Genomic DNA, 27,432 nt, shown 5'->3' on the forward strand with positions numbered 1-27,432 from the left:
TAAAGAACCATTCGATTATGTGGGCACCGGGATGCGCTGATCTAGCAGGGAACCACGCAGCAAACATCGCTCGAGAACATATTACCCGAACGACGGCTGGTGCATTGAGACTCGAGCCAGTTACCCAGACTTACGGTGATATATTGGAGCTCTCCAGGGGACTAAGGAGGGACTATTACCCCCCTCCCCATAGGCAACTGAAGGGAGGTCTGTAACTGAAAACATCATCATCATAATCAGCCTGATTACGCCCACTGGAGTGAAAAAGCCTCTCCCTTGTCTCTGCAATTAACCCTGTACTTGGGCAGTTACGGCTACGCTATCCAGGCAAACTTATTAATCTCATCCGCTTCCCTTTTCTTGGAATCCACTCCGTTACCCTTAAGGACGAGCGGTTATCTTGCCTTCGCATTACATGCCCTGCTCATGCCCATTTCACCCACTTCATTTCGACCAGGATTTCATTAACCCGCGTTTGTTCCCTCACCCACTCCGCCCGCTTCCGATCTCTTACCGTTACACGTATCATTTTCCTTTTCGTAGCTCGCTGCTTTGCCCTTAACTGAAGCTGAACCGATTTTGTTACTCTCAACGTTTCTGGCTCATAGGTGAGTACCGGTAGGATACAGCTGTTGTATATTTTTCGCTTTGGGAATATTGGTAGGCTACCATTCATCATGTGAGAGAACCTGCCGTAATGAAAACATTCTTGTAAAAACTGGAAACAGCTCCAAACAAACACACTCCCATGCTTATTTATTCTAAATGAGATGCACCCACTACATATAGGCCCGCATGCCTATTGTGCATGCGGGCCTATATGTAGGCCCGCACTACATATAGGCCCCACTATATCACCCACTACATATAGGCCCCACTATATCACGCAACACGCCAACGTGGCCCGGTGGTGCCAGTCATACAGATTGCAATGCCGGAGTAATGGGAGGCAACACTGTCCAGCTGAAGCCCCAGAGATCAGCTTTTGGTGGTCGAACAGGCCCATGCTCGCGCAGCCGCCATAGAAGTCCTGGAGCGGATACTCCACGGATTATACTCTCTCGACTTAAAAATAACGGAAAGTTGGACAAGTTATTTTTGCATAGAACTTAGCGCATGAAAACAAGGAAACAAGAAAAGCTCTACCTTTCAAATTAATGTTTATTCAAACAGGAACGGGATATGAGACGCTGAAATGAGGATAACTGACCATGCTCACAAGATGCTTCCGAAGAGCGGCATATATGCTACTGTACTTTTCTTTTTCTCAGTGCACTTTTTCTCTCTCTCTATCAAATAAAATCATTTTGAAACACTTCCATGAAGCAACCGCAGCACTATTCAAATTGAATATGCATACAGTTTAAATTTTTCAAGAGCGTTAAGCTCTATCTCTAGCACGCCCACCTGACAATCGTTAGCTAACTAACAGTGAACCCGAACGGCATTTTAAAACACTCCCGCGCCGTTCGCGAACATGCTGCACCACATGCTTTGACGCTAGAAAATACAGTTCAATTTTTCCGTTCGTATTTTATTTTTCGTCGGGACGGCCATTTCTTTCTTTGCGAAAGCAGCGGAGCGTAGAAGTTGAGAATAGCCGCCTCTGCCAGCGTTGAACGCGCCCTGAAACTTGGAAATCTCGAGATTCAGATGCGTTTCCACTTCACTTTGTGGGCGATCAAGATAGCAGCTGTTCACGATTCTGCCTCATCATCCGACTTTAGTTCAGAGGGCGATAGAGACCCTTGGAAACAGTCGATAACAGCGCCTCGGTTAGTCCTAGCTAGAGCCCGTTCTGTGCGACCTATGGGGTGTGTTTTGACAAGGATATTGATGTTACTGGTGCCATACGTCTCACTGTAGGCTTCGTACTTCATTTTGGAAGGGAATGATATCGGCTGCAATGCGAAGGGTTTAGCTGACTGTTTTACCCAGTGTCGTGGCCAACTATAGGGCCTAAATTAGATGTTTTCTTGCCGGAAAATCTGCACGAGCTAGACCTTCGACTTCTTCAAAAGCATTTGCTGTTGGATAAGCAAACATTTTATCACTGCAGATTTTGTTCAAAATTTCTTTTTTGAAATTAGAATATGTTGGAATGTTCCGTTCACATTTTGTCTAAGAATCCTGATTTTGCAAATAAAAAAAAATTTCAGTCTGTGTTGAATAACCTCAGGTGGTCGAAATTTCTGGAGCAAGCCGCCGCGGTGGCTCAGTGGTTATGCTGCTCGGCTGCTGACCCGAAAGACGCGGGTTCGATCCCGACCGCGGCGGTTGAATTTCTTTGAAGGAGAAATTCTAGAGGCCCGTGTACTGTGCGATGTCAGTGCACGTTAAAGAACCCCAGGTGGTCGAAATTTCCGGAGCTTCCACTACGGCGTCCCTCATAGGCTGAATCGCTTTGTGACGTTAAACTCCATAAACCATAAATCTTTAATCACATGTAAATTTTAATTACATGAATTTTACTGAAGCTCACATTAATAAAAGAGTGAATTTGTTAATGTTATTTGCTCACACGGAATTAAGTATAAATCTCATAGCCTTTGAAATAAAAAAAAACTGAAACCAGCAAAATAAAGTCACTTTACAACTGTAGGGAAACAGTAGAAGCACAATTTTTATGCGCTTTCCGCTAAATGTCATGAATAGAGTTGTGCAGGTTGTTTGCAAAAAAAAGAAATTACGAAAATTCTTCTGTCGATAATAAATTAATAATAAATTTCTATCTGCACAGGTCTGGTTTGGCGTTTTCTCCCCTCTGTGCATTTTGCCGTGAGCCTGGATATATCTATCATTTTTAGCTCCATTGTCGTCGTTTCACCTCTTTGAGACGAAGACTGCTGGAGTTGCCCTTCCAGCATCTTGGCCTTCGTTTGAGCAGCCCACTCTTGCTATCATTTGGCGCCACCACGCTTGGGTTCAGCCACTGGTCTGTTTGTGACGCTGTTCAAAATTTCGTGCTGGAATCTCATCGACTGCCTTGCTAAAGCTTACAGTATTTTCTTTTTTATGCTTTACTCTATTTCGAATTAATCTCTCTTTTTCTCTCTCTCTTTCGCTCTCTCTATCTCTCCAATCCAAACTCCTACTTTTTTTTCTCACTCCCTGCCCTCCTTGCAGTAGACTCCCTCGATGTTGCTCTCCCTTTATTATGTGCAGGTGAATAGCAACCTTTACCTCCCGATTCTTGGCCGATCCCCCAATGTGGGTATGTGCCATTTTTTCAAAGGCTACAACAACAACAACAATATGAGCTTCAGAGCGATTAAGGTGGGCTGCCTGCCTTGCACTGCGGTCAGAATTGTTTGATTAATTATGTTAGGCAGGTTTGTTCTCTTCGAGATATTGATTGAATATCGCAATCACGTCGTAAGTTCAGATCCTTTATTAGCGCTCCAGCATTGATGTTTAATACATTCTCCGTCCATGGCATTGTCTAGAGCGTATAAGCGCCACCCAAATAAGCCCAACGTGCAGGTGATGAACACAAGTTAGATATCCTTCGCGAAGTAAACGACACAGAATCGATCCTGGGAGTATATTAAATAGCAAGAAGAAGATGGGCGATTGTCCCTCAGGGAAGCAAAGTGACCTTCTTGGGGCGGGAATGTAATCGGAAGGGTAAGAAAGTCGGAAAGAATCCTTTGGGACATAGCGGCCGCAGGTGGCCTAGGGGAGAGTTAGAGATCCGTAAGATATGTCGTTGTGGTACAGTGGTCCTTAATGGTTGACAGCTATCGTGAAGCTAATTCGGGGTAATGCAGCAAATGCTGTTGGGAATAAGAGCCATTGAAAGAGTGAGTTTCTAAGCTGGGTCTTTGAGATTGGAATTCTTAAATTATTTGGGATGCTTGAATATAATTTTTGTATGGAAAATATGGTCATTCGGTGGGATTCATTTAGTGCAGAGAAATTTCGGGGACACGAGAACCTAAGTAAGGCACCGTTGACAGCAGAGAGCAATCATTTAGTAAGTTAGTGTTTTTTTAGGAAAGAAAATGGCGAAGTAACTGTTTCGCCAGGAGGGAAGGGAGGAAGGTGGTAATGAAATAAGAAAGAGAGAAATAGGTGTGGTAGTGGAGGCACTGATAAGTGCTTTCAAAGTCAATTTAGTAGATAAACAAAAAAGAAAAGGCGAGAGGGGGGTGGGGGAGTAGGCGGCAATCAGATGCGTGCTCCCAGCACTTTACAATTTAGCCATGTTGTGTAACTCCCGTACTTAAGGGTAAACTGCTTCTTATAACGCAACAGTAATGTGCATACAAGAAACCACTCAGCATGACATCATGAAGGACTCAATAAAAGTAACGAAACCCTGCGACCTAGTGGGCATTGAAGAATGCCTATCAGCAGCGCAGTACAGCAAAACTCGAAGACATCAGAATTGAAGAGAATCACGGAATAGTTCGATTTAAAAAGAAGGAAATAGAAAAGATTTTGTCTAGCACAGAAGGAAGAATACATTGCAAACACACGTCCTTGCAGCGACGTGCTACCAGTCCGCTTGCTGGCAGCGCTCCACTCCTAGGCGTTTCTAAGCCTAAACTACTTCGCAACGAATCTGCATCGGAAGATGCAGATTCCTGTTGCCAGCAAACAACCAATACAATGCTCGCATTAAAACTAAGGTACGGTTGGCTCAGCAGCGGCAGCAGCAGCGAAGCATGCCAGGTGAAGGCCGCTGTAAGGATTAATTAAGTTGGCTTCTCCGCATAGCAGTGATGTGCGCGGAAAGTGAGTACGAATGACCACAGGTAACCCTCAAATACGTTCACGTCGTCAAGCGGTTTCACAGCGCCAGCACTGGCAGCCGCTGCCCAAGGATGCGCAGGCGATCCGTTCCGCGTGTGAAAAGGGCTCTAATGGTGTTGTTAGAGGAAGAGGATATTTAAGGTGCGCCATGCACAGTTCGATATATGGAATGTTCGCTTAACGTTAGTTAGACATGCGCGAACAAGAGTACTATACTTTGCATGGGATTTTCGAATGGATTTTCTCATTGTTCGATGTAAACAATAGTTAAATACCTACGGGCTCGACTGTATTCACATCACAATGACAGGCTTGCTTGAGGTCAGACTGAGCAGTCAGTGCACTTCGTGCATAACAGCATTGAATTGCGCCGGCCAATGTGTGGATATGCTTAAAGTCAGCTCTGCCTTTACCTCCCCACTGTTGATGGGCACTAAGGCAACTTTTAATCGCAGTTGGTAGCCCTCTTCCCAACAATAATTCTCTTTGTAGTTTGTAGCCTAAATTGGTAACAGGTATAATTTCGCAGGCCGGTACGATAACACAGAAGAGTACGTCCATTTGTTTCGTATCAAGGTTTAAAAGTGCCCGGGAGTTTAGTTACGACCACAGCTTACATACAAGGTGTTATTCTTACGGGTTCAACCGTCCAAGTACACAAGTTAGGACAGGCTTGTATCAGCCTAATGGCGGCGCTGAAACTGCAGGCTTACCGGCAGAGAGTTGGAAATGAGTATATGAGAAATGTTTGCTGCACTTCCACTGTCACCACCGTCCTGCAGACTAAACGCACAAGAAAAACAAACTGCACCTCCCTATGGGCCTGTGGAATACGGTACTTCCCGTACTGTAGAGTCCGCGCCCAGCGTGTGCTCCGCAGGGCTCTTTCGTATGAATATAGCCGAGCGAAAGTGCGAGCAGTGCATTAATTATGTAAGTCTGACTCCTATGATCTGCCCAGTGAAATATTTTCACTTGAAGTAAAAGTAAGCCGAAAACAGCTAAGGCCGTAGGAGTGGTCTTAGGGCCCCACTCAGTTGGGGGGGGGGGGGGGGACGTAAACTCTTTGTTGAATAAAATGTATATCAACACCACCAACCATCGTCGCAAAAGGTTCTTCAAAACAAAGATGGCAGGAAGCGCTGGTAAGCACTCTTAAAGCCAGTCAGCAGCGAGGAGGGCACTTAAGCGTGATGTTAATTTGACAGATAAAAAAGTAAATGGGGTAGCAGTGGGAATTTCTCAGCAGGACACGTTGCCAAGGCAGGTTAGAAAACGCGGGTATTATATACTCCGCATATTTAGATGCTCAACAAAGCACAAAATGCAGAGTGCACGTGTTCTTTATCGGAAATAACTACCAACAGCCGATAAAGCGCTCGAGAGGTGCGCGGCGCAGAAAATGAAGTTAAATCCTAATGCAGCTGCTTTGCTGAGGTGAATTCGTTGTACTTATGCGGTTTTTACATCCATTCAGCTGCGCTCAAAACAAAAGTATTGCCATGGAAAGTGAATGCTTCAGGAGGGTGGAAAGTTGGAGTAGTTTGGTGTCGTTCATTCTGTCGAAAAAAGAGCACAAACGAAGACGTTCGACGAAGGACCAGAAGTACACATTAGAGGCGCTTGTATATTTCTCATTCTTAGTCAAGCAGGACCATTCGCGCTAAATTTCTTCGTTCTAAATGAAAGTCAGTACTTTCTTCATAAGTTCCCTTTATTTCCTCCTCACGAGACCACTCGAGCGCTCTAGAAGAGCGTTGTCAGGTCTGCACTGTTTTCATGGCAGTTTGCCATCGAGAAGAAAGTGTAAAAAGTGCAAGATTATCGGCCAGCCGATGAATAATAAGACGGCCTTCTAGCGGCGGCCACGACTACGCTCTCGACGCGAGCATAATGAAGTTCCTACTTTTTCCACGAGTGTAGTAAATCGGGACGAAAGACTACCACTTTTGACCATGTGAGTGGCCATGCGGAATCACCATAACTATGTGGTGGATAAGCTCCTCGTTGAAAGTTAACTCAAATTCAGAAGGCGGCCATCGCACTTTTTTTTCTCACATCAGGAATGCGTCCTATTGCTTACGCATCACATTTTTGCATACTTCTTATGTCCAAACTTCTGGACAATACTTTTACGCTCACAGAAATGATTACCTGAATAACATCAAAAGGTCATGCATGGTTTAAAAAGCGTGCACTGTTTGCATGGCCTGTATCCATTAATAGGATTAATTATGCACCTTATCCATGTGACCGTGTAGGAAGGTGCAGAAGAACACGAGGAAGCAGTAGAACACAAGATGTAGCCGTGTAGAATAAAGCGTTAAGAATGCATTCTCACGAGCAATATTTTTATCCCAAAATTTCCTCACAACTGCTACAACCTACATCACAAATGCTGTCAAGAACAGTCCTTTCAAAACGATTTATGCTGCAACAGGTCAATACTGGCAGAACTCCGTGTGTAAGAAAGATATCTTTCGCATCACTTTTACTATAATCACTCATTGACTGTGCGCGTGTATTTGGCAAGCGTCTCGATGGTAATTGCGTCTTTCAGCACCTCTGGCGTCACGTTTTCCCACGTGGTAAACTGAATGACCTTGATGGGGTCCTTCAGGAGAAATCCATTGTCAGAGAACCGACCGCTCAGATTTCGTGCAGTCAGCCAAACAAATAGGGCGATCCGGTCTGTGCTGATGATCACGTCGAACTTGTTCGTACTGGTCTCGGACGCTGTCGATGTATGCTTCGTAACAGACGTTACCTACAAAGAGATAAAGTAGTGGAAATCATTGCAAGATCGAACAAAATGATGGCATCCGAATAGACCGAGCATTCACTTTTTCTTTCGGTAGCTCTTCAGAATACGCGTTTTGCAAAGCATTGCAGCAAAGAACTTGGTTTTGCGGCAGCCACTTCGCGTACAAAAATTCTGATACAGTCATCATTACGGCAATGACTTCCGGGCTTCAGCATCGTGAGCTATTCAACCCCTTCGCGCTCCCAGCCTCGCTGCAACAGTAACGCACTGAAGCATGTGCATGCAATGTGTCTGAATTCGCCGGTGAAAACGCGTAAATTAATGCACATTATCCCTACAGTTGCCGAAAGCGCACATGAACCTATGTTCCGTCATCATCGTCATCAGCCTGATCACGCCGGCTGCAGGGTAAAGGCCTCCCCCATGTCTCTCCATATAACCATGCCTTTTGCCAGTTGCGGCCACTGTATCCCCGCAAGCTTCCTAATCTCACCCGCCCACCTAACTTTCTGCCGCCCCCTGCTACACTTGCCGTCTCTTGGAATCCACTCTGTTACCGTTAAGGACCAGCGGTTATCTTGCCTTCGCAATACATGCCCTGTCCATTTCTTCCTCTTGATTTCAACTAAGGTGTAATTAACCCAATTTGGTTCCCTCACTCGCTCCGCCCGCTACTGATCTCATATCGTTACACCTATCATTTTTCATTCCATAGCTCGCTGCGTTGTCCTTAACTTAAGCTGTACCCTCTTTGTTAGTCTCCACGTCTCTGTACAATAGGTGACTACCGGTAAGGTACAGCTGTTAAGACAGCTATAAAGCAAGTAACAAATCTTGCTTGCGAGGTCATAGGATGTCAAGACATGTCACAGTTTCCGAGGACGTCGCGTTTCCTCTTCTTACAGGAAGTTTCCAAGATATCTAAACTTCTATTAAATGTAAATGTAATGTATACAGCTGTCAGGCTGGAGCTCGTCATTACCTAGATGACATTAATATTCCTACTGGATTTCCGTGTTTACTGGGCCCTGCTTTCTGTGTTCTTTGTGAAGGAAGCTTTGCAAGGGTGTGCAGGATGTTAAGCACCGAAGTAAAAACGTGTCTGGCATGTAGTGATTCTTTTTATTCACTTGCGCGAGGCATAGCGCTTCTATTTCCTAGCAGTACACGGTTTCCTGAGGAAATATACACACGTTCGCTACATTCAGGAAGGTCAAAGTGTTTCGGCGACTAGCGGGCCGCGTCATTCAATCAGATACAGACCCATTCTCCGTGGAGAGTTGAAGAAAGGTGAGATAGTATGCCAGTGTGCGAACGGCTACAGCGGAAAAAAATCTTCCTAGGCTGAAGGCTCAAACTTGTTTATTAAAGGGATGCTGAAAGGTTTCCCCAAAAAATTGAGTGAAGATATACACTTTACAGTTTTCCACCCTCGGAATTCGAATTTCTCATTGAAATTAGGCAAAAGAAAGCGCAAACCTATTTTATTTTGGCGAAAAGTGCCGCAGCAGCCTCGAGCCAGCTCGCGCGCCTCGTTTCCGCCTGTGATTGGCTGGGCGCCTCGTGACGTAAACACTGGAGTTGGCTCGGTGAGCCCGGCTCGGTCGCCGCCGATGTAGTACATGAAGCGCGGCGCGCGGTGTTCCGGTTGTTGGTTTGATGCTTATATCACGATGGAACACATCGAAGATTACCAGGAGGATCTTGGCGTCATCCCCTACATGTACGAACCAATCGCAAAGAGCAAACCGCTCCAAGGAAGCAACGATGCTGGCGCAAGCGGTGCTTTTGGCTTGAACGAAAGCGAAGCGTCAGCATCTCCACGTGTTGGAAATGTCCATTGTAAGCATACTTTTCTAGCCAAACTTCATTCAGAGATACAAAAAATTAATTTTGAAGCGGGCAAATGTAGTATAGCACTGCTCCACGAAATTTTCCTAATGCAATGTAAGCGGGATGCGATCGTCGGCATTCTTGTCTTGCCGCTTGTCGGTGCTGCCGCAAATCTGCTTGTAATCCACACAGACCATTAACAAGCGCAAGAAGTTATCAGGCTCTTTTTGAACGCAAATTTTATGCTGGCATCGCTTCACGGTCGCTGCGTGCCGGCTCGGTTCATAACACACACGAAAGACAGAAGTTCGCGGCGCTTTGCGGCAGAACTCGTCGAGGTGACAAACGTGCGCCTTCCGTTCTGCGTGCCAAGATGGGATCTGGCAGTAAATTGAAATCCTTGTTTAGGCGAGTTGCTTCATACTGCAAGCCCTTGTAGGAATATCTACATCCGTTTGCGGCCGCCTTATAATATTATTATTAATGTATGAAGCCATGCTGCACTCGGCAATTTTTTACGACTACATGTGTTATTATAAACGTATTCCTGGCAGAACACTTTACTGGTATTGGCTGCATTAGAACTTGAACAGACTTGTCAGCCTTGTCATCACTTTTAGAAAAGTTCGGTGGCAGGGTCCTCAGCAGCATCTGCCAGTGGCATTCGACTTGTTGCACAGTCCTGATTTGTATTGCCGTTTGGTGTGGATTCTTGACTGCCTGGTGGTGTGCAGCCTCCAGGTGTGATGTCATTTTCCATGCACTCTTCATTTGCACTCTCGTCTGGTGCGCAGTCTTGATCTTGCAGCAGTTCAGCAAGAAACTGAAAGGCATAAGCCACATCATGTTATTGTTCCAAACAGAACAAAAGTGTGCTTCAGTATGAGTAAAATCTGCTGGTTTATTTCATAAACCATTTTGTTGATTGGCGAGCTCCGTGCGAAGTGAGATCATTTATTATATACCAGGTGTTCCTTTAGGAGGTCCAAAATTTATTTTAAAAAATGGGTAACTAACCTTGTATTAATTTTATACCTGGGGCTATATTGGCGGATACGGCAGACACTAGTAATAGGCAGAAGGCTTCCATTAGCCCACTAAAATGCATATCTTAATTAAATTTTTATTTTCATATTATGTTGTATTTCATATTATGTTGTATTTGCAGATTTGGAGCACCTCCTGCAAATACTATAGCCAAGCAAAAAAGATCACTTTAAAAACCCTGACAGGCAACTTCAAGCGCTAACACAGAATCAGCGGCCGCGTCCGACGTAGATCGCTCAAAAAAAAAGTGTGCGCTTTGGGGCCGGACTGCAAGCGCCATGACTGCGCACATTGGGCGCTGACGAGGCTGCTATCAGCCAGGCCCCAGGCGAAACCAAATTCAAAACGAAACGCCGCGCGCCCGTATATCAGAAACATGTGCAAACAGTTTTCTCGGCGCTCCGACCACGAAGAAAAATGTGCCGCGTACTACTCCCTATGTTCTCGCCACTGAGGGCTACGCATGAATCCTAGAATATCTGAGCTCCAACATAATTGAGTAAAGAGTCTGCATATAACGTCTTTTCACGTGCTCGCTTACCGAACGAAGTTCTCTGCTCACGCGCGGCGCGCAGTCTCTGGTTGTGAGGCGCACTTCGCGTCGCTCCACCTCTTGCAGTATTAATAGCAGTTTAACGATTTTTACTCAGCCAAAAAATTTAGGGCCGAGTTCTGATATGAGTAATGCTGTACGAGATGCATGATGCATGCCTGCAAGCATAACAGCTAAGCACTTATTTTGTAAGCTGCAGTTTGCTGCCGTCCTGACATTCTCATTCCAGCGCCGTTCATCTCACTACTAGCGGAAGTCTTGCATCCACGAAATTACGCGCCATGCACTACACAGAACACCGGTTCACGCAGTCAAATTCTCATAAAGTTAATACACAAATTCTTACCTCGAGCTTCCTCCTTTTCGCGAAAGCTGGCCTCGGTGGCGGTGACGAGCTCCTGTGCGCGAAGACAGACGGTATTGCGCCGGGTTTCAGTCCAGCTGACTTTGTTGACAGGCCCAATGAACGCATTATCGACAGGCTATGGTTATAATCTTCATCACGAAAGTGGTCAGAGCATAGCACTGTAGTCTTTGAGGGTTTGAAATCCCTTCGCTTCACAGCAGCGACCCACCTCGCGGAAAGCTTCTTATTTTGCGGGAAATTATGAAAGACCACATCGTCGCGGCCGCCGGTGTTAGTGCAGCCGAAGGCTGCGCAGACGCCGGCATGATGGTCCACCGCTTCACTCGATGCTGCCCACGTTTCTGTACGTCACCACAAACATAAAAAAGCACAAATACAGGAACACACGGCAGATCGAAGCAGCTTACGATGGCACGCACGCAGAAACAAGCACGGTCGCGGAGGCTGCGTGGCGACGGAACACCAATGTTTACGTCACCACCCCACGGTTTCCGGTTTCGGCTCGCATCGTCAGGGTCATCAGCAGCGCTCGGCGGACAGCGGGGGGTGGAGCTACCGCGCAATTTTAAACGGCGATTACGTCGCTCCTAAGTGATTAATCTGCAAAAAAATTTCACCCGCATGATTTTTAAGGTTCCCACATCCATGCGTGAGCATCTTAATGAATTCGAAAATCTCTTCAGCTTCCCTTTAAGGCTCAGCACAGACGGCGCATGGCCAATGCTTCATCTACTTTACAACAACTGTATCGCTCACATCTCAGTGAGATGCCATTGGAGGCCAGTGTTAATTTAGTCGTTGCTGCTTGGCGTCAGTAATGGGAACGATAGTTTACGTTTGGAACCGCCTGATGAAAAGGCTGGCAAATGCTCCATTGCAAAGCACCACCTACCGAACCGAAAGCTGACGAGATTTGTTGATCCATTTCTAGCAGATCGTAGCCAGTCATGAGGTTCTCTGCCCCTCTCTCTACTAGCACTAAGTAGGCGCGAAGGCAATCACAAGGGAAAGCGTAAGAAAGGGTAGAACACTAATACTAATGTAGAATAATGGGCGGCTAACAGGACAATCTGGTTAGAGATGAAATGAAGAGGCGCTCCTGCGGCAACGAGTATGGTTTTATACCGTCCCTGTGGTAAGTGCGTTGCGCACGTAAGTAGCAAAAGTAATGACACGCGACCGATTCTCTAGGCCAATTATGCCGCGCGTGCGGGTTACAACTGCGGAAGTTCAATATCGCTCTTTGAGCGAAAGCTGCGGTTCTACGGGTGTCAGGAAAAACAAATTAAAGCGCGTTGCACGAGCTATCTTTTGTTCTTGTACACAAAGATCAGCTCGGTATTCCGTACCACGAAATATAAAGAATTGTTTGAATGAGAATCTTGTGCATATGTAACGTTGCATTCTCCCATTTGTGTTTTCCTCACAGATCCTCGCTGAATCACCAGAGAGCTCGCACCGCTATTTCTCTTACATTTACGGAGGCAGCGTGAAGGCTTGTGACTTTGAGATCACTCAGCAGCAGGTAGGCTTCCGGTGCGAGCAGCTTTCCCGTCGAATTTTCGGCGAGCGTGAACCAGAGGAAGCAGAAGAGCATCTTTGAGCAGCCATGCTGTTGTGCCTGGTCGCTCACCGAATAGGAACCCAGATCCGCAGACGACGCGCTGGGCTGCAAAATACTCGCTTTAAGAACACTGCATAGCATTTCATTGTCACTTATCGGAAAGTACCCCGTAACAATATATAGAAGCTACCAACTTCAAACAAGCAGTAAATACGCAAGCAGTAGACTAAGCCAGTGATGGTCTAGTTCCGGTGTTGCGAATGGGCATAATACGTAATATAGAAGAAACCGACTGCTTCTAGGGCCACTGGTGTTGCGGCTGAGACCTAATATGGCTATGAAGGGAACTGCGAGGCTAAAAAAAAAGAAACGAAGCGACGAGAGCCAAGATTGGAAGAAGCATTCGAACACAAACCAGGACTTTCGATCTGGTGTGCAAATTACTTTACACTTCTTCACGACAAGCGTCTCATTAGAGAGTTTTAGTATAGCGTTAGCGTGATAGCGGACCTAAGGGAAATTACGTTAGCGTGCCGCAAGCAACTTATGCCCTCAGAGAGTTTTAGTATAGCGCTTTGGAAACGCTAAACGCCATCTGCTTGACATGGATGCCAACGGTCCTTCTAAAATGGTTGACATTGCCGCTAACTTGCCAAAGTATAATATTTCCAAGTTTTTTAAACGAATTATTACTGCAGTGTTCATTTTCGTCTGCAAAATGACCCCGAAATTGAAATAAAATGAAATGAAAACGTAAAATAGTGGCGCCATCTAGTAAAGGCAATGTTAACTACAAGCCGTTGGAGCAATAAAATTTGCCATCACATGACGTGTAATGTTCAAAAGCTTGAGAAAAATTTAATATAAACTCTCTATACATAATCCAAGTCCATAAAACACCGCGAAAAACCTCCAAATCTATTTTTTCTCGTTCCAGACGTTTTTGCGAGGTTTCTGCTGCGTTTCGGGTCATTACAGACGGTAGCAGTGCAGCTGGAGGTAGCAGTGCATTAGGCTTGCGCGCTCCAGAATCGAGAGCGTATCTTAAAAACAGGGCTGAATTGCAGCTTAAACTTTATCGTCGAAGCAAGGTAAGTCATAGCGAAAAGCAAAAACACCAGTAGTTGCCGGTAAACATGCCGACCGGAATCGCAAAAGCTGCTGAATCGGCTGAAGCGGGCGGCTGTCGCTTGAAAGGACGCCGCCATGTTTCTACGCTAAAAGCGCAAAAGCCGCAACTGCCGCAACGCTAAATTCTGAAAATTGCGTGCGTACGCTAACGCTATTTCCCCGTTAGCGTTCTGCGCATACGCAGTCTGATCCCGCTATTCCGCTATGCACGCAATTACGCAAAGCCCGCAATACTAAAACTCTCTATTGCCTGAGCGCTTTGGGACGTTAAACCTCATAAACCAAACCAAACACTCCTTCATGACAAACGCTTATATGGACCTCGCATGTACTAGCTCATATAAAAATAAGAACTCAGGAACGCAACAGGCACTGAAAGAGAAACGCTGAAATAAAGCAAAGCCTGCAATAGTTTGGTTTCCTTGAAAAAGTAATCCACCGCTATATTTAATACGAGGAAACACAAAGGACTTGAGAGGACGGTCGCAGACTAGAACTACCCCGACTTCACATTCAACGACCGTTCTCTCAAGTTCTTCCAGTGTCTTCGTCCTAAATATAGCGCTGGATTACTTCATCTAGAAAACATACATGACTAACTATTCCCGCAACGTGTTTTGTTGAGCAGTAGCTTGACGGGCACGCCAATGATACTTGAGCAAGCTTTAAGAGCTTAAGAGGCTAGTTTATTTATGGTGATAAAAATCACTATACCTTTCACACTTCACTATACCGTTCAAACTTCATTTTCTCTTAATCCTCTTTGAAGCCTGCAGCGTTTCGAATCATCTTTAAAAAAAAAATATTGACAGTAAAATGCCTGAATTTTGCCCGTATGGCATGTAGAAGTGCCGGTTCCATCTTGTGCTATTTTTTCCGTTACTTAATACCACTTATTTTAAGTACATTTTTGCGCCCCTGGTGCACGTAGCAATGCTTATAATTTCGCTGACACTTTTAGCAAACTGATGCCAACACACGGGCCAAGGAATGAATGTAGGCGTAAAGAAATGTATTAGTATTGTACGCCTAGTCTTACAAGGTTGCGTGCTCTAAGCGCGGAAGAAGATGAGAGGAATAGTGGCACTTCCTGCTTTTAGACATCAGAACATTTTTTGAGCCGGTTATGCATCAGGTCATGCGAATGAGGCCACCATGTACATCACTTTAAAAAGCCAAGCGCTTCCGATCAATTCTGGTCAGCAAACAGTTCAGTTCAGAATTGAGAGATTAGTCAAGGAACACGTATATATTAGCACAAATTTCCGATAAGCAGGGTGCCAGCGTTCGTAATAAGCACCCCACTGCTATAACCTCAGTTAATTATCCAATACGCTCGAAGAAATTCCGATAAGCTTTCGGCAGTGAATGCAAGTACGAAGGGCACCTTCACTGAACTAATTTTCGAAGAATGTCCTAACTGTGTTGTCCTTAATATTAATTAATCCTCCTTAAATGCAGTACTAAAAAGTCCGGTGGAGCTTAGTTTACGCATGTAGGTCGACGATTGATAAAAACTCGATCTTCGGCAGAAAATAGCGGCGTGAGGACTAAGTTGCAAGAATACAGGGGTAAAGATAATTTGGTGCGCAGGTCTGTTAGCCTGCCTGAGTAGCCTTAGCAGATTATGATATGTAAAGAGTGCGCAACTGCACATAGCTAAGGCATTGGCAGTGCAAGATGACAACTCACTTTACTCTTGTTTTTAAAACTTTTGTTGAGTGTTTTCTGTTGTGTACTATTGTGCTCTTGATATTTAACCATTATATTCACTGAATCTTAATAATGTGGTCTTTAGAGCTAAAGTAACGTAACGAACGAAGGTTCAGAATAGAATCGTACTTAAATGTATCGAAAACATCTAAAAAAGGTGGAACGCCGCGTTGACAAATATTTGTTTCATTCAGATATTGATATTTATGGTGCCGGTCATAAAACATTGCCGGTCGTATGAAACGACTTTTGTAGCAGTAGAAATTCAAACAAAATCAAGCAGCAATGACTTTAGCAGGGACCGCCAATTCCTGTAGAATTCATTTTTGCAATTATGATGTCGAAGGTATCTGGAATTAAGCGCTCTGCTTGAGCTCTTTAGAAAACATATTCCGCATGATGACTGGTTTTATCGCTGTGGCTTGACGTGAGCTGGAAGACATTTATGAAGTCCTCTTTTAATAGGAACAGATGGAGGGAGAGGGTAGTGCAAAGAAAAAAGGGGAGCACGGATTGTTATCATACATCGACAAGGCTTGAGGTAGATATCGTACCAGAGACTCTGTGGCTTGGTAAAGGCAGAAGTCGCCATTAGATACCCTGGGTGTCGCAGCTAAATTTAGCCAGGATTTTATAATAATGCACGGCACTCTAAGACGACGATACCAAATGCATGTTACCGGCTCTTGTACGAAGAAAGTCAACCCATTTTTGTATTGTTAAGATTGGATACTCCTGATGATGAAGCACATGATTGTTCCCGGGACGAAGTGTGTAGAAAGGGGCTCTCAGACAGAAAGGCTTGACATTCTCCCACCTGAATGAAATGCAATTCCGGATGTGCGCGACTTCCAAAATTTAGAGCATGCAATGCGATCCTCACGGTGACAGACATTAGCGCGCTGCGTGAACAGTTTGTCATTGCTTAATGAACTTGGGCAAAAATCTCTTCGGGCCAAGTATTTGAGAACGGTGCACAGTTAGAGTACTTTGTTACTGGTAAAGCACACAGGGATATCCAGTTGACGGCAGCTTCGCTTCCTTCGAGGCAACACTGCGGTATATATCTACGACGAGTGGCTGCAGATTTTGCCCCCTTTTTTTTTCAACGTAGAGGTTTACGCATCATGCTGCACTCTGAACGTGCTATATTCCAAGAGAAAGCAAAGCTGAAAGCACTGATCCCACAAGTAGTGAAAGTTTTTAAAGAACACGCTAGCTAAGAGGGATTGCAAAAACGTTTCGGGCCACAGAAGCACAGCAGGTGTAACATTCCGAGAAAAGAAAGTTTGGTACTCACCACATTTGGGTAAAGCGTATAGTTCCACGAAGGCACAAATGAGCGCAGCGTGTACAGTGCCACATTCAGAATAGTCCCGTTGAGAGGAACAAGCAGATCGTTGACGGTAAATATTGTGAAGGTTGAGTCTCTTCCTTTTTCTAAGTAGGCGGACACAATGACGGGACTGAAGAACTTTCTCGCGAAATAATGAAGCATCTTCCAGCGGCCCCCATATTCTGATAAAGGAGGAGAAAGAAAGGCGGGTTCAAATTTCAGAGAATCTAGTGCGTTAATATTTCACGTACATGCGCGAAGACGCCGAAGTGCATTTTATTGTCACACATTGCGTTACACTTTTCGCAGCAGCACCTATTCGTTGTCAATTGTCCGTTTTTTTTTTTCACATGCCAGTCTACCAGGCTACGTAGCCAGAGCGCATAGCGTGCTAAGCTCGCAGATGCAGAAGCTACTTCGAATCCCGGTTACAAATGTCCAGTTGTTGCGAAAATCGTTGCAAATTTAACCCTTCGCAGGACACTATTACCGCTGTACCACTTGCTCACCGAGCTTAGCGCCATCAAGCAGACCACGTAGCACATACGTACAATGCACTTAATGCATAGAACGTAATGGTATCGTGCACTTAATGGTATCTCCCGCAACAACTATCTCATTCCGGCTCATCACATATCGGCACGTGTGGACCAAGAACATAAAATCCAGGAATACGGCTGTAACACAGTAGCATTCAAAGAAGCGTTCTTTTCAAAAACGATTCGGCAATAGAATGGCTTGCCTGCCCCTGCGTACGAATTTTGTTCAGTGACGCCTTTTATTCTTCTTCGGTTCTTCTCAGTGGTAATCTCGGTGTAGTTTGCTGTGGCTTGTGGATTTCACGTCCACCATGTCTTTGTCTACTTGTGCGTTTTCTGTGCTAGATATCATCTTGCAATATTTTCTACATATTTTTCTCGCGTTGTAGCGATTCTGAATTGTACCTGGTGATGCTTTTTCTATGCATAGCTTCGTGTGCAACGTACCAGCAAATAAGAGTTAAATGTGTTATTCCTCTCCCCTCACTGCAATGTCTTCACAAAAGCTTTGTGAGTAACAAATAAATAAAATTAATAAATAACGTTTATGTTTGCAGGCATTGACATACCTGCCAAAAAACTATACATCTTTCGTTACCTTTCCGCAATAAGCATCCTTGTTGTCCTGCACACTCTGCGACCACATGGGCACAACTGGATGAGATGATTTACAGGGAAAAAAAGTCGTCAAAGCATCAGTTTGTGATCTCTGGTGAGCGTAAATTTACTGGTTTCTAGAACGATCATTTTTATTCGATTCTTATTGAAGAAATATTTACTTGGGTTTTGACAGCGTCGTGATTTCGATACCCTGCAACCAGTTATGATTTCTTAGGAAAGCTTAGGAGGGCAGAGTGTTGGGGTTGATATGCATACTGAAAAGATTGTGAAGAAACACGAGGAATAACGAGAGACAACCACAAGGAAGAGCGCTTCTGAGTATTTCTTAGGAAAGCCCATCGCCTATCAGCTATCGTGGTTTGAGCTACGTGGTTTTTGTATCGTGGATCGAGCTACGATCACACTAAAATAGATTTCTGGTCACGCTGGGATCACAAGAAATGAGGTCGTGCATCGCTTAGCCCGCGAACAAAAACTCCGTGCGCCGGGGATCGTCTGGCGTTATCCACCAACGTGGGACACTACGCTTCGTTACAAGCATGAAATAAATTTCCACTAGGACAGCATTACTGAGACTGCTTCTACTCTTGCGCCCCAGAAACTAAATATACCCAGCAGCATCCACTTTTATGCACTCATCACCCCTGCCTGTTCAATTGTCAACCATCTCTGGCACTACTCTGCATGTCCAAATTTCCCCACACCGTATGATAACCTGGAGCAATCAATGCATTCCTGTCGAGTGAACATTCAGTGTCTAATTCTCCATACCCCTCTTCTCGAACGTTGCGGGCTTCGCTAACTTCAGGCCAGCTGACGCACCAGCTGGCTATGGCGACACTTCATAATATTCTCGATGCTTAATCATGTGTCCAAATAAAATTGTTCTCTCTCTCTCTTTCTCGTCGTTTGAGAACCTTATGAGTTTTATGTACAATTTTTTGGTAAGCGTGTCATACAAGACCAAACCATTGTCCTGTTGTTTGATTCGCCTGACAATCATAAGCTGAGCGAAGATGACGGCGACGGCACAAGTGATGAAAGGTTAGTTTTGTAGTTTGCACCTACCGATAAAAGGGAGGCGGGCCAAAGCGGCTCATGAAGGAGTGCCACACCTGAGCTCAAGTTTTCACGCTACGGCGACAAGGATCCGAAAAAGAAGAAAACGTGGGCTGGCCTTATGATGTGGTGGTCTCAGTGAAGACGACGGTGCACCATCGCAAAGCTGGCTTGATGAAACTTTAGCTAAATTCATTAAACTATCAAAAAGGTGAGATTTGTAGTATTTTTCGCTAGCTTCTAAAACAGCTAAGAAGGCTTTCTCTTCAAATTCACTGAAAAAAAAATTAGCTATGCTTCTCACTGATATTAACAGGCAAGTCAGGCAAAAAAAGCAGCAATAGTGCGCACGGTCTCACCAAACAGTAACTTGAAGGCGTCCGACGCATTCTCGCTATGATCAATATAAACCCTTCATATCTTATGTCCATGTTATGGGGGCAGCTACAAGTTTCTAAAGGTTCAATTATTATTGAACGCGGGAGTGTTAGAGCCATTTCAAGTTCTTTTTTTTTGTAGATTTTCTAGTGTTATGTACAGAGGGCAAAACACATGCCTAGAACAACCAAACTGTGTGTTCTGCCGCTGACACAGCCACTGCGACCAAGAAGGCAAAAATTGGCGATTAAATTCTATAAGTTTAACAGCACATGTTTACATTCAGACCATTTTTAACAAAATCTTATCGCTAGCTATCGCGTGTTGAGCCCGAAACACGCTCAGAACGTGTTCTAGACATGCGTTTTGCCCTCTGTACCTATTCCGGCACAGGCCTCAATTTGCAATACAGCCATGGGCAGCTGCGAAACATATCACATTCAAGAACCTTCAAGGTAACTGCTCCTACTGGTCTGAAACATGCGCCTGAAACGACAAAGACAGCCAATTACAGCGCATCAGCTACAGAGGGGTCTTTATTTTACCGAGTTCGAGGTGACAAAAAAAAACAATAGAGATGGAAACCGGTATGAAGGCTGTGAAGAAAAATTAAGATTAGAAAGAGCGCCTAGAAGCAACTTTAAAAAGCATCGGAAGGGCTCTGCAGTCAAGACAAAATTGTCGATTTCTAAGATCTGAGTCGTAAAAAAATTTCTCCTCAATTCTAGAAACCAGATGTGAAACGAACGATGAAATAAATTAAAATTCCTGACGCATGAATATGAGGAGAAACTTGCACTGAAAGCAAGCACAGTTGAAAGCATTCACATAATTAGGGAAAAAAACATATTAACAACTGTGCAAAAGTTATCAGATGAATGTTGTAATAAAAAAACCCCAGAAAGCTTAAAGGTGCACTGAAGGGGAATCTGAACTTGTCTTTTTGCCGCGGGAACTCGATCTACACGTTCCGAGCTTTCTCAGAAACTGCGATTTATTGCCCTCTGTGGCCGATCTTCGTAATAAAATTGAATTAACGTCCGGCTCTCGCCTTTTTTTTTAATTCTCCCGCGTACGGTGGGCGGAGTCGACCAACGCGTGGAGCGCCTTTCACCCAGTCCCGTGGCGGCTTGCCGCTCTCCCATCGGCGGAGTAATACGTAGTAGTCCGTAGTAGCAAATAGTACGCGCGTATTTTTATTTCTGCGGGCTTATTTTGCGGCTATATTATCTGCGAATGAAACTATTTATTCATGGAAACCTAGAAAACAAAATAAAGCGAAAGCAAAGCCTCCACGGAGCTGGCTGAAAGGTACTTCACGCGTTGGTCGACTCCGTCCACCGAACGCGGAGAATTCCAAAAATAAAGTAGGGAGCCGGACGTTAATTCGATTTAATTAGGGAAATCGGCCACAGAGGGCAATAAGTCGCAGTTTCTAAGAATGCTAGGAACGTGTAGATCGAGTTCCCGCGGCAAAAAGACAAGTTCAGAATCCTCTTCAGTGCACCTTTAAGGATAACAATTTCTGTGCACTTTATTTTTGTGCAGGATGTTATTAAAGCGTACAAATCTGTAGCAATGTGCGAAAATGATAAAGGATGAACACGAAAATTAACCACGTGCATTATGATATTCTGATAGCGATACATTTACGCGGTGGAAAGGAAAAAGAGCAGAATGAAAGTGGATAAGGGAGGGTCAAACACAGGTGCAATTAAGTGACAAATAGGAAATGAATCCAGAGATTTCAGTTTGATCACTGCCACTCCGCGCAACCTGGTAAACAAGGTTATCAAATCTGAACTTCTACTGCATTAATACAAATATATCAATGCAGATTAACTTGGCTAGGTACCAAAATAAAAGATGGGAAACTAAACGCTCCGGGTAGTACCGGGTGTTTCAGGGAAGACTATAAATAATTTTCATGAATAGGCTTCTTGGGGTAAAAATACGGTTTTTCAGGCATACTATTACCAGTGTTGGCGGATACCAGAAGGCCGGTGAATTGTATTGAGTTGTTAGCTCGTTGACAAAATTCTGATAATTATCTTTTTACCTATCACAGCTAGGCAACTGATTAAAATTAGAGATTTGCAACCAGTAGTTTGTAACGGCCATATCATTTTTAGAATTTCGAAAACGCGGTTATTCTCAGCGCTGTGGCTCGCAAAAATATGGCTACATCGTGCCAAAATACATGCGCTTTCGAAAAGCATGCAGCCAAGGCAACCTTTCCGTTGCATCTAACTAGTAAAAAAAAATTAAAAATTGGCCGAGCCACAGCGCCAAGGGTAATAGCACTTTCTAAATTTCAAAAACTGATATGGCTATTACTAACAACCGGATACAAACTGCGATTAGGTACCTAAGTGTAATGGCTAAAAAGTTAACTATTAAAACTAGTCAACCAGCTTACTGCATACCGGTTTTCTGGCATTCGACAGCACTGGCAATACTCTTGTCCTAACATGTCAAGTATCTTACGCAGAACATTGCTTCGGGCTGTCCCTTTTATTTTTGGAGCGTCTATTAACTTACAAATGCAAATATTTCTTAGAACGTGCGCTATACGATATGTGCAACTACGCTTCTGTTAACATTCCTGACATTATTGCATGGCATTACAATTTACCCGGAACAGATCTGAACGATATAACAGTGGGTACAGCAGATACAATTAGCAAACATGTCTCATGAACCCTTTTAATTCGTACCTTACGCAAGCAGTTAGCAAAAGTGCTAGGATTACAGCGTCGTCAGAAACATTACTTGAGCTTGCATTGATTTCAAGCAACATAAGAGAATACAACGTCTCGGTCAGAGAGCTATTTAGATCATATAAGGTTCTTCATGCACGTAAAGGAACCCCTGCCTCCAAATGAATTCTAGAGGCTGATTTTATATAAGAGATTTTTGTAAAGCAAACAATATTAGCATCTTCAGTTATCATTGTACTCGTCCGATCGGGTGGCTAATGTCATACATGTGTGGATTAAAATTTAAGTAGACTGCCAGCTATGTCCAATAAAGTTGGCGCCAGATCGAACACAAGGAGAGGGAGTCCTTGAATTAACAGCAAAATAGTCCAGCTTAAACACAAAAGTTGACGCACAAGATGAACAAAAAGCAAAAAAAGACATTTGGCAGCTTTGAAGCACCTTTATGCCTACACTTCTCAAAGGAAAAGCACATTTTTACTAGCAGATATTGCCAAACTTTATGAGAGATTCACAACGGCGCGTTTGGCGCCGCCTTAACCCGCCACATGACAAAATACGTGTCATTATTTATAGGAGTACATTTAACGATCCTACAGAAGTTCCTGAAATAAGAAATGAATTATCTGGTTTTGTGTTTCCTTCCCTGTGGCTACCTTCTATTCGTATTGATATGAGATGTCCAACATTCTGGGACAAAAATTTTGAATACTGGAAAAGTGTAAGGCACTGGTGTAAAAATACTGAAAGTAATTGTCCATTCTTTCAATATGAAGTAAAATTATTTTTTTACAGTGTTTCAATCGCTCGCACCGAGCAGTTCAAAACAACCCTAGAATACCAACGGGAAACGCTTTTGACGATAGTAAAACATTAGTATTAAAAAATCCAAGCATGCCTACTGGAGATCTGCGGTTATGTTGACTGCTATAGTGATACCTTACAATACATGAAAAAATTGCACTGATACAAGTTTTTTCTCGTTCAAAGTGCTTCTGCCCAGAATTTTTATTTATGAGGGCTTCGAAAGAATGATGACGATGCTAGACACTTCTCTCAGAAGCAGGAATGTTTCCACTACTGCTTAACATGGATATGAATGCATAGGATCGCGCAGCAAAAAGAGTAAACTGCACAGACCTATGGAGGACCAAGACACTCCTGGCCATATGTCGTTGAGCTGCCAGTATAGGACGCCCATGTTGTAGCCGGAGCCTTCGTACAGGATGCTTCGCAGGCGTCGCAAGGATTCAGAGCCTGTCCGGACGCCCTCCGCTTGAACAAGCTGCACCGGCCCGAAAACGTATCAATGCAGGCATCCACCTTGGCGATGTTGATCAGAGGGAAAGCCGCACTCAGGCATGCATGAGCAGTTAAGGTTTCAATTTGTCAAGCTAAAGAAACCTGTGTGTCAGCGTTCTTTTTTTGAACAGGCAAAATTGTGCTTTGTGCAGCTTACGTTTTAAAGCACCACATTGACTATGAGACACGCCCTGGTGGAGGTCTACGGTTTAATTTAAAGAACCTGCGTTTCTTCAACGTTAACTTAATCGCGTAATGCACTCGATGTTTATACATTGAGCGTCGATCGAAATGCGGTCGTCGGAAGGAAGGAGCGAAGAAAGGCCCAAACACTGGAACCTTGATTTCTTCGAACCGCGTCCTAAGCTAAAGTGAAACCTTTATTCCACGAATCATCGACTGAGGAAGCAAGCGTATTCTGAAAGCTCCTTTCATCCGTTCTCTCTTTAGGAACGGATGCTTCACGTGTTTGTTTGAGGGCACCCGTCCCAAGGCTTACGCAAACACCGGTAACCAGTAAAAGAAAAGTATTCCTCCGCACATTTTAATTGAAGCTTAAACATAAGCGTACAGACGCGAGGAAGCTCTTTCGCAATTCTGTTTAGTCAACGCGAAATATCGCCACAATCAAACTCACAACTTGATGTAATCTAGTAACATAGCCGCCTTCTAGCAACAGGCGAGAGAAAACACGCGAACGAGCACCACGTGGGGCACCTATGAGGTGAAGTTCTTGCACTTGACAAATAGCATGGCGACCAGGAATGATGAAAGGACGTATCAGGGTAGCTTCTAACTACCTTGCGCTCATGAAGTGGAAAGAAAGCCCTTCCTGAGGGGGCCCGTTAGGAAGCTTTCAGATTCCCTTAACTCTTAACTTACCACGAAGAAATGACCAATTTTGAGTGATTTAAAATAACGGTTATTCTTCAAGAAGTGCTAAATGCACTGCGCATTGTAATACATAAAATTTCTCATATTGATCGTGCTTAAAAACCCAAAAAACGCCAGAGTAGAGTGTGCAAATATTTTCAAAACTGTATTAGATAAATCTGCTGGTAACACAAAAATTAATACAAGTGAAAAAAAAATAAGCCGCTGCATTGAGCCACACATTTATCATAAAAAAATAAAACACGCAAAATGCTGCTTCTATCCTTAGCTACCAATCTTCCGATTTTCATCTGCGTACATAACGCCTTGCACTTTATATGGCCTTTCATGTTCGGCAATATGACTGCTTTGCCACTAGAGAGTGCAGTCATGTGAGGACACGAAGTTCAGGTAGACGTGGGATGTGCTGCACATTACACCTATTCAGAGTTGTAGTTGTTTATTTTATAGCAGAGCTCGCAGTTGCAGCGTTTCTCTTTTTTTTTTGGTTGTTTGTAATAAAATATAAAAATAACGCTGAAAAATCACTAATAAGGCGCCGGGTCTTCATTGACATCATGATAACCAAAACTTTATTGGCGCATTTGGCAAAACATTTGGCAGTATATTGAAACGACTTTAAAGCACGAAATAAAACCACTCTTATTATGTACAAATCAAGTGCACTGCATAAAATAGTGCATGAACGGGGAAACAAAACACGCGTGAGCACGCGCTGGTGTCACGGGCCACTGAGAAAAATTCTATGAACTGATGTGCACGGGAGCCGGCCTTTAGGGTGCTCATCGAGAGAAGGATGGAGGTGTGACATACATTATAAAAGGCCTTGGTAATGTCCTCAGCCAGGATCGTTCTGATAAGAATAAGGAAATCAGGGCTGAAAAATTCCTCTTTTAGCTGGAGCATGACATCCTGAGTTGAGAGGTGAGGGAGGGAATAGAGATTCTTTCTCCTTCTAACGATTTAGGCCATTCAGGACCCCATGCTCCGTACCGTTTCCCGCACACGATGTCATGGAGGGGGGCCGCTTGCTTTTCTGGTCAAGAGGTTTATTTGGTTTAGGTATGAACGACACTATGGCCGATTTCCATTCAGGGCCGTAAGGTACCTCTCGCTCAATGATCAATTACGAATTCGGTGAAGGATGCTATTGATCCTACATCCAAATTGTGGGATGCCTTATTGGGCATTCCATACAGGCCCGGCGCACAGGTGGCGCGTAGCTACTGTAGAGAGGCCCGGACCTCTGCCTGCATATTAAGGGCATCCATGACTGGATGAATCTGGAGTCCCGGTATGTATGATAGTGGGGACTCTTGCTATATGGCAAGTAGGTTGTAATGCGATTCTATTCGAGGACCTCAACCTGCCGGTCGAAAATGTCTATCTGTTTAGTAATTGGCTTGCTGTCCTCTGCGCGCGAGTAACTGGGGTCCCGTTGATGGCGTAGGATCGGCCAGTTGTTTTTTCAATTGCAGGCTGCTCTCAAGACGTTTACAGAGCTGATTCTATTGCTGCGAGTAGAGAATGGCAGCATGCTGGGTTCCGAGTTTGTGCGTGTGCGCCATTTTACGCCTGAGCGCGCGATTATCCCAAGTAGCACCGGTAATTGGCCCAATATTAGAAATGGATGGGCTCGCTCTAGTTCTTTCAGACCCAGCCTTTGCCAATACGTTTCCCACATTGGGCCGATTAGCATTGCTGCTAGGCATGGTTTGGCGTGATTCAGCGCTTTTCCACATTCTCCCACAAAGGGAGAAGTCTGCTATCGAATGCGTCCCTTAGGTGTTCTTCAGGAGCAAGCTAGTAATACGCCTCCCACAAAGGGAGAAATCTGCTATCGACTGGGTCTCTTAGATGTTATTCAGGAGCGAGCTTTTTGCATAGGGCCATGTACGGATTAATGTCGGACGCCCATACCTTGTAGTTGGGGATGTGTTTCGTGGAATTCTGTTCGCAGATTTTCCGAAATTTCCTCGGCCAGCAATGTGCTTCATTCGAAATTGCGGGCGTAGGCTGTCGGTCGGAAGTGTGATCTCTAGTATGTTGTGATAGCTCCCTAGGTTTAATCACGTATGTCTCCAATCAGCCTGTCCAATATTATTCCTTGTAGTAAGGTCAGGTCTGGTGTTCCTGCGTGCACTGTTGCCGATACGTGTCGCTTATGCGTTTTGGTGACGAGGGTGAGCCTATTTCGCTGGATGTATTCACAGAGTCGTTTGCCCATGCGAGTTGAGGTCCTGTAGCCCCACTTCTCGTCCGGCACATTAAATTCTCCTGTTATGCTAATGGCTGCGTTAGCCGCTATCTCAAAGGTTTTTTCTATCGCCAGGAAGGCAATAGTCAGGTTGTTCCTTGCATGAAAGTAAATGTTTCAGATCAAGTAGGTTGATAAGTCTGTGCGGCGCGGAGGAAGCTCGAGGAGTAGGCAGCCAGGATAGAAGATGGAAACGTCATGGGTGATGTAGGCAACGTTACGAGAAACATACGTGGTCACCTAGGCTGTGGTTTCGCTTGGTAACCTGACGAGACGGCAACAGAATATTCGGCATGGCCATTCACTGGCGCAGGGGACTGACCGCAATATCAGTGGAGTTAATAGTTAATGGAGTAAGGCCACAACAGCGGTGAAGTGTGTGCCGCCCTTTTTATGTTCCGGTGTGACAGCCGTCGCTGCATTAAAGATTATCGCCTGCATTAACCGAACACTCATGCAAACCTGAAGCACTGAAAGCACTCAATTTAAAGTGTAAGTGCTTCAAAGTCGTCAACCTGCCCGTATGGATCCTCGCGAAGTAATAGCGATCCCGGTTATAAAAAAGCCTGGTGAGGAATGAGCAATAAAGTTGAGGG

General features: G+C 44.5%; 2 protein-coding genes across 2 annotated transcripts in view; both read right to left on the minus strand.

The window, feature by feature from the left end:
* Positions 1–9,971: 9,971 nt before the first annotated feature.
* LOC149328532 (uncharacterized) lies at positions 9,972–11,854 on the minus strand. The gene is made up of 2 exons (XM_089559011.1): positions 11,302–11,854; positions 9,972–10,178 (listed from the first exon to the last, which is right to left on the minus strand). The coding sequence occupies exons 1-2, from the start codon at positions 11,425–11,427 to the stop codon at positions 9,972–9,974; spliced, it is 333 nt and encodes a 110-aa protein (XP_089415137.1). The 5' UTR covers positions 11,428–11,854.
* Positions 11,855–16,949: 5,095 nt separating this feature from the next.
* The window catches only part of LOC149328533 (beta-mannosidase-like), a 54,554-nt gene continuing 44,071 nt past the window's right edge, over positions 16,950–27,432 (minus strand). The window contains exons 15-16 of the mRNA XM_089559013.1: positions 23,524–23,668; positions 16,950–17,248 (exon numbers count right to left, since the gene is read on the minus strand). Of these exons, the coding sequence (XP_089415139.1) occupies positions 16,950–17,248; positions 23,524–23,668 (444 nt within the window). The remainder of the gene's footprint in view (positions 17,249–23,523; positions 23,669–27,432) is intronic.

The sequence above is a fragment of the Amblyomma mixtum genome, chromosome 9, assembly GCF_055824585.1.
Source record: "Amblyomma mixtum isolate Tamu chromosome 9, ASM5582458v1, whole genome shotgun sequence".
Lineage (NCBI taxonomy): Eukaryota > Metazoa > Arthropoda > Arachnida > Ixodida > Ixodidae > Amblyomma > Amblyomma mixtum.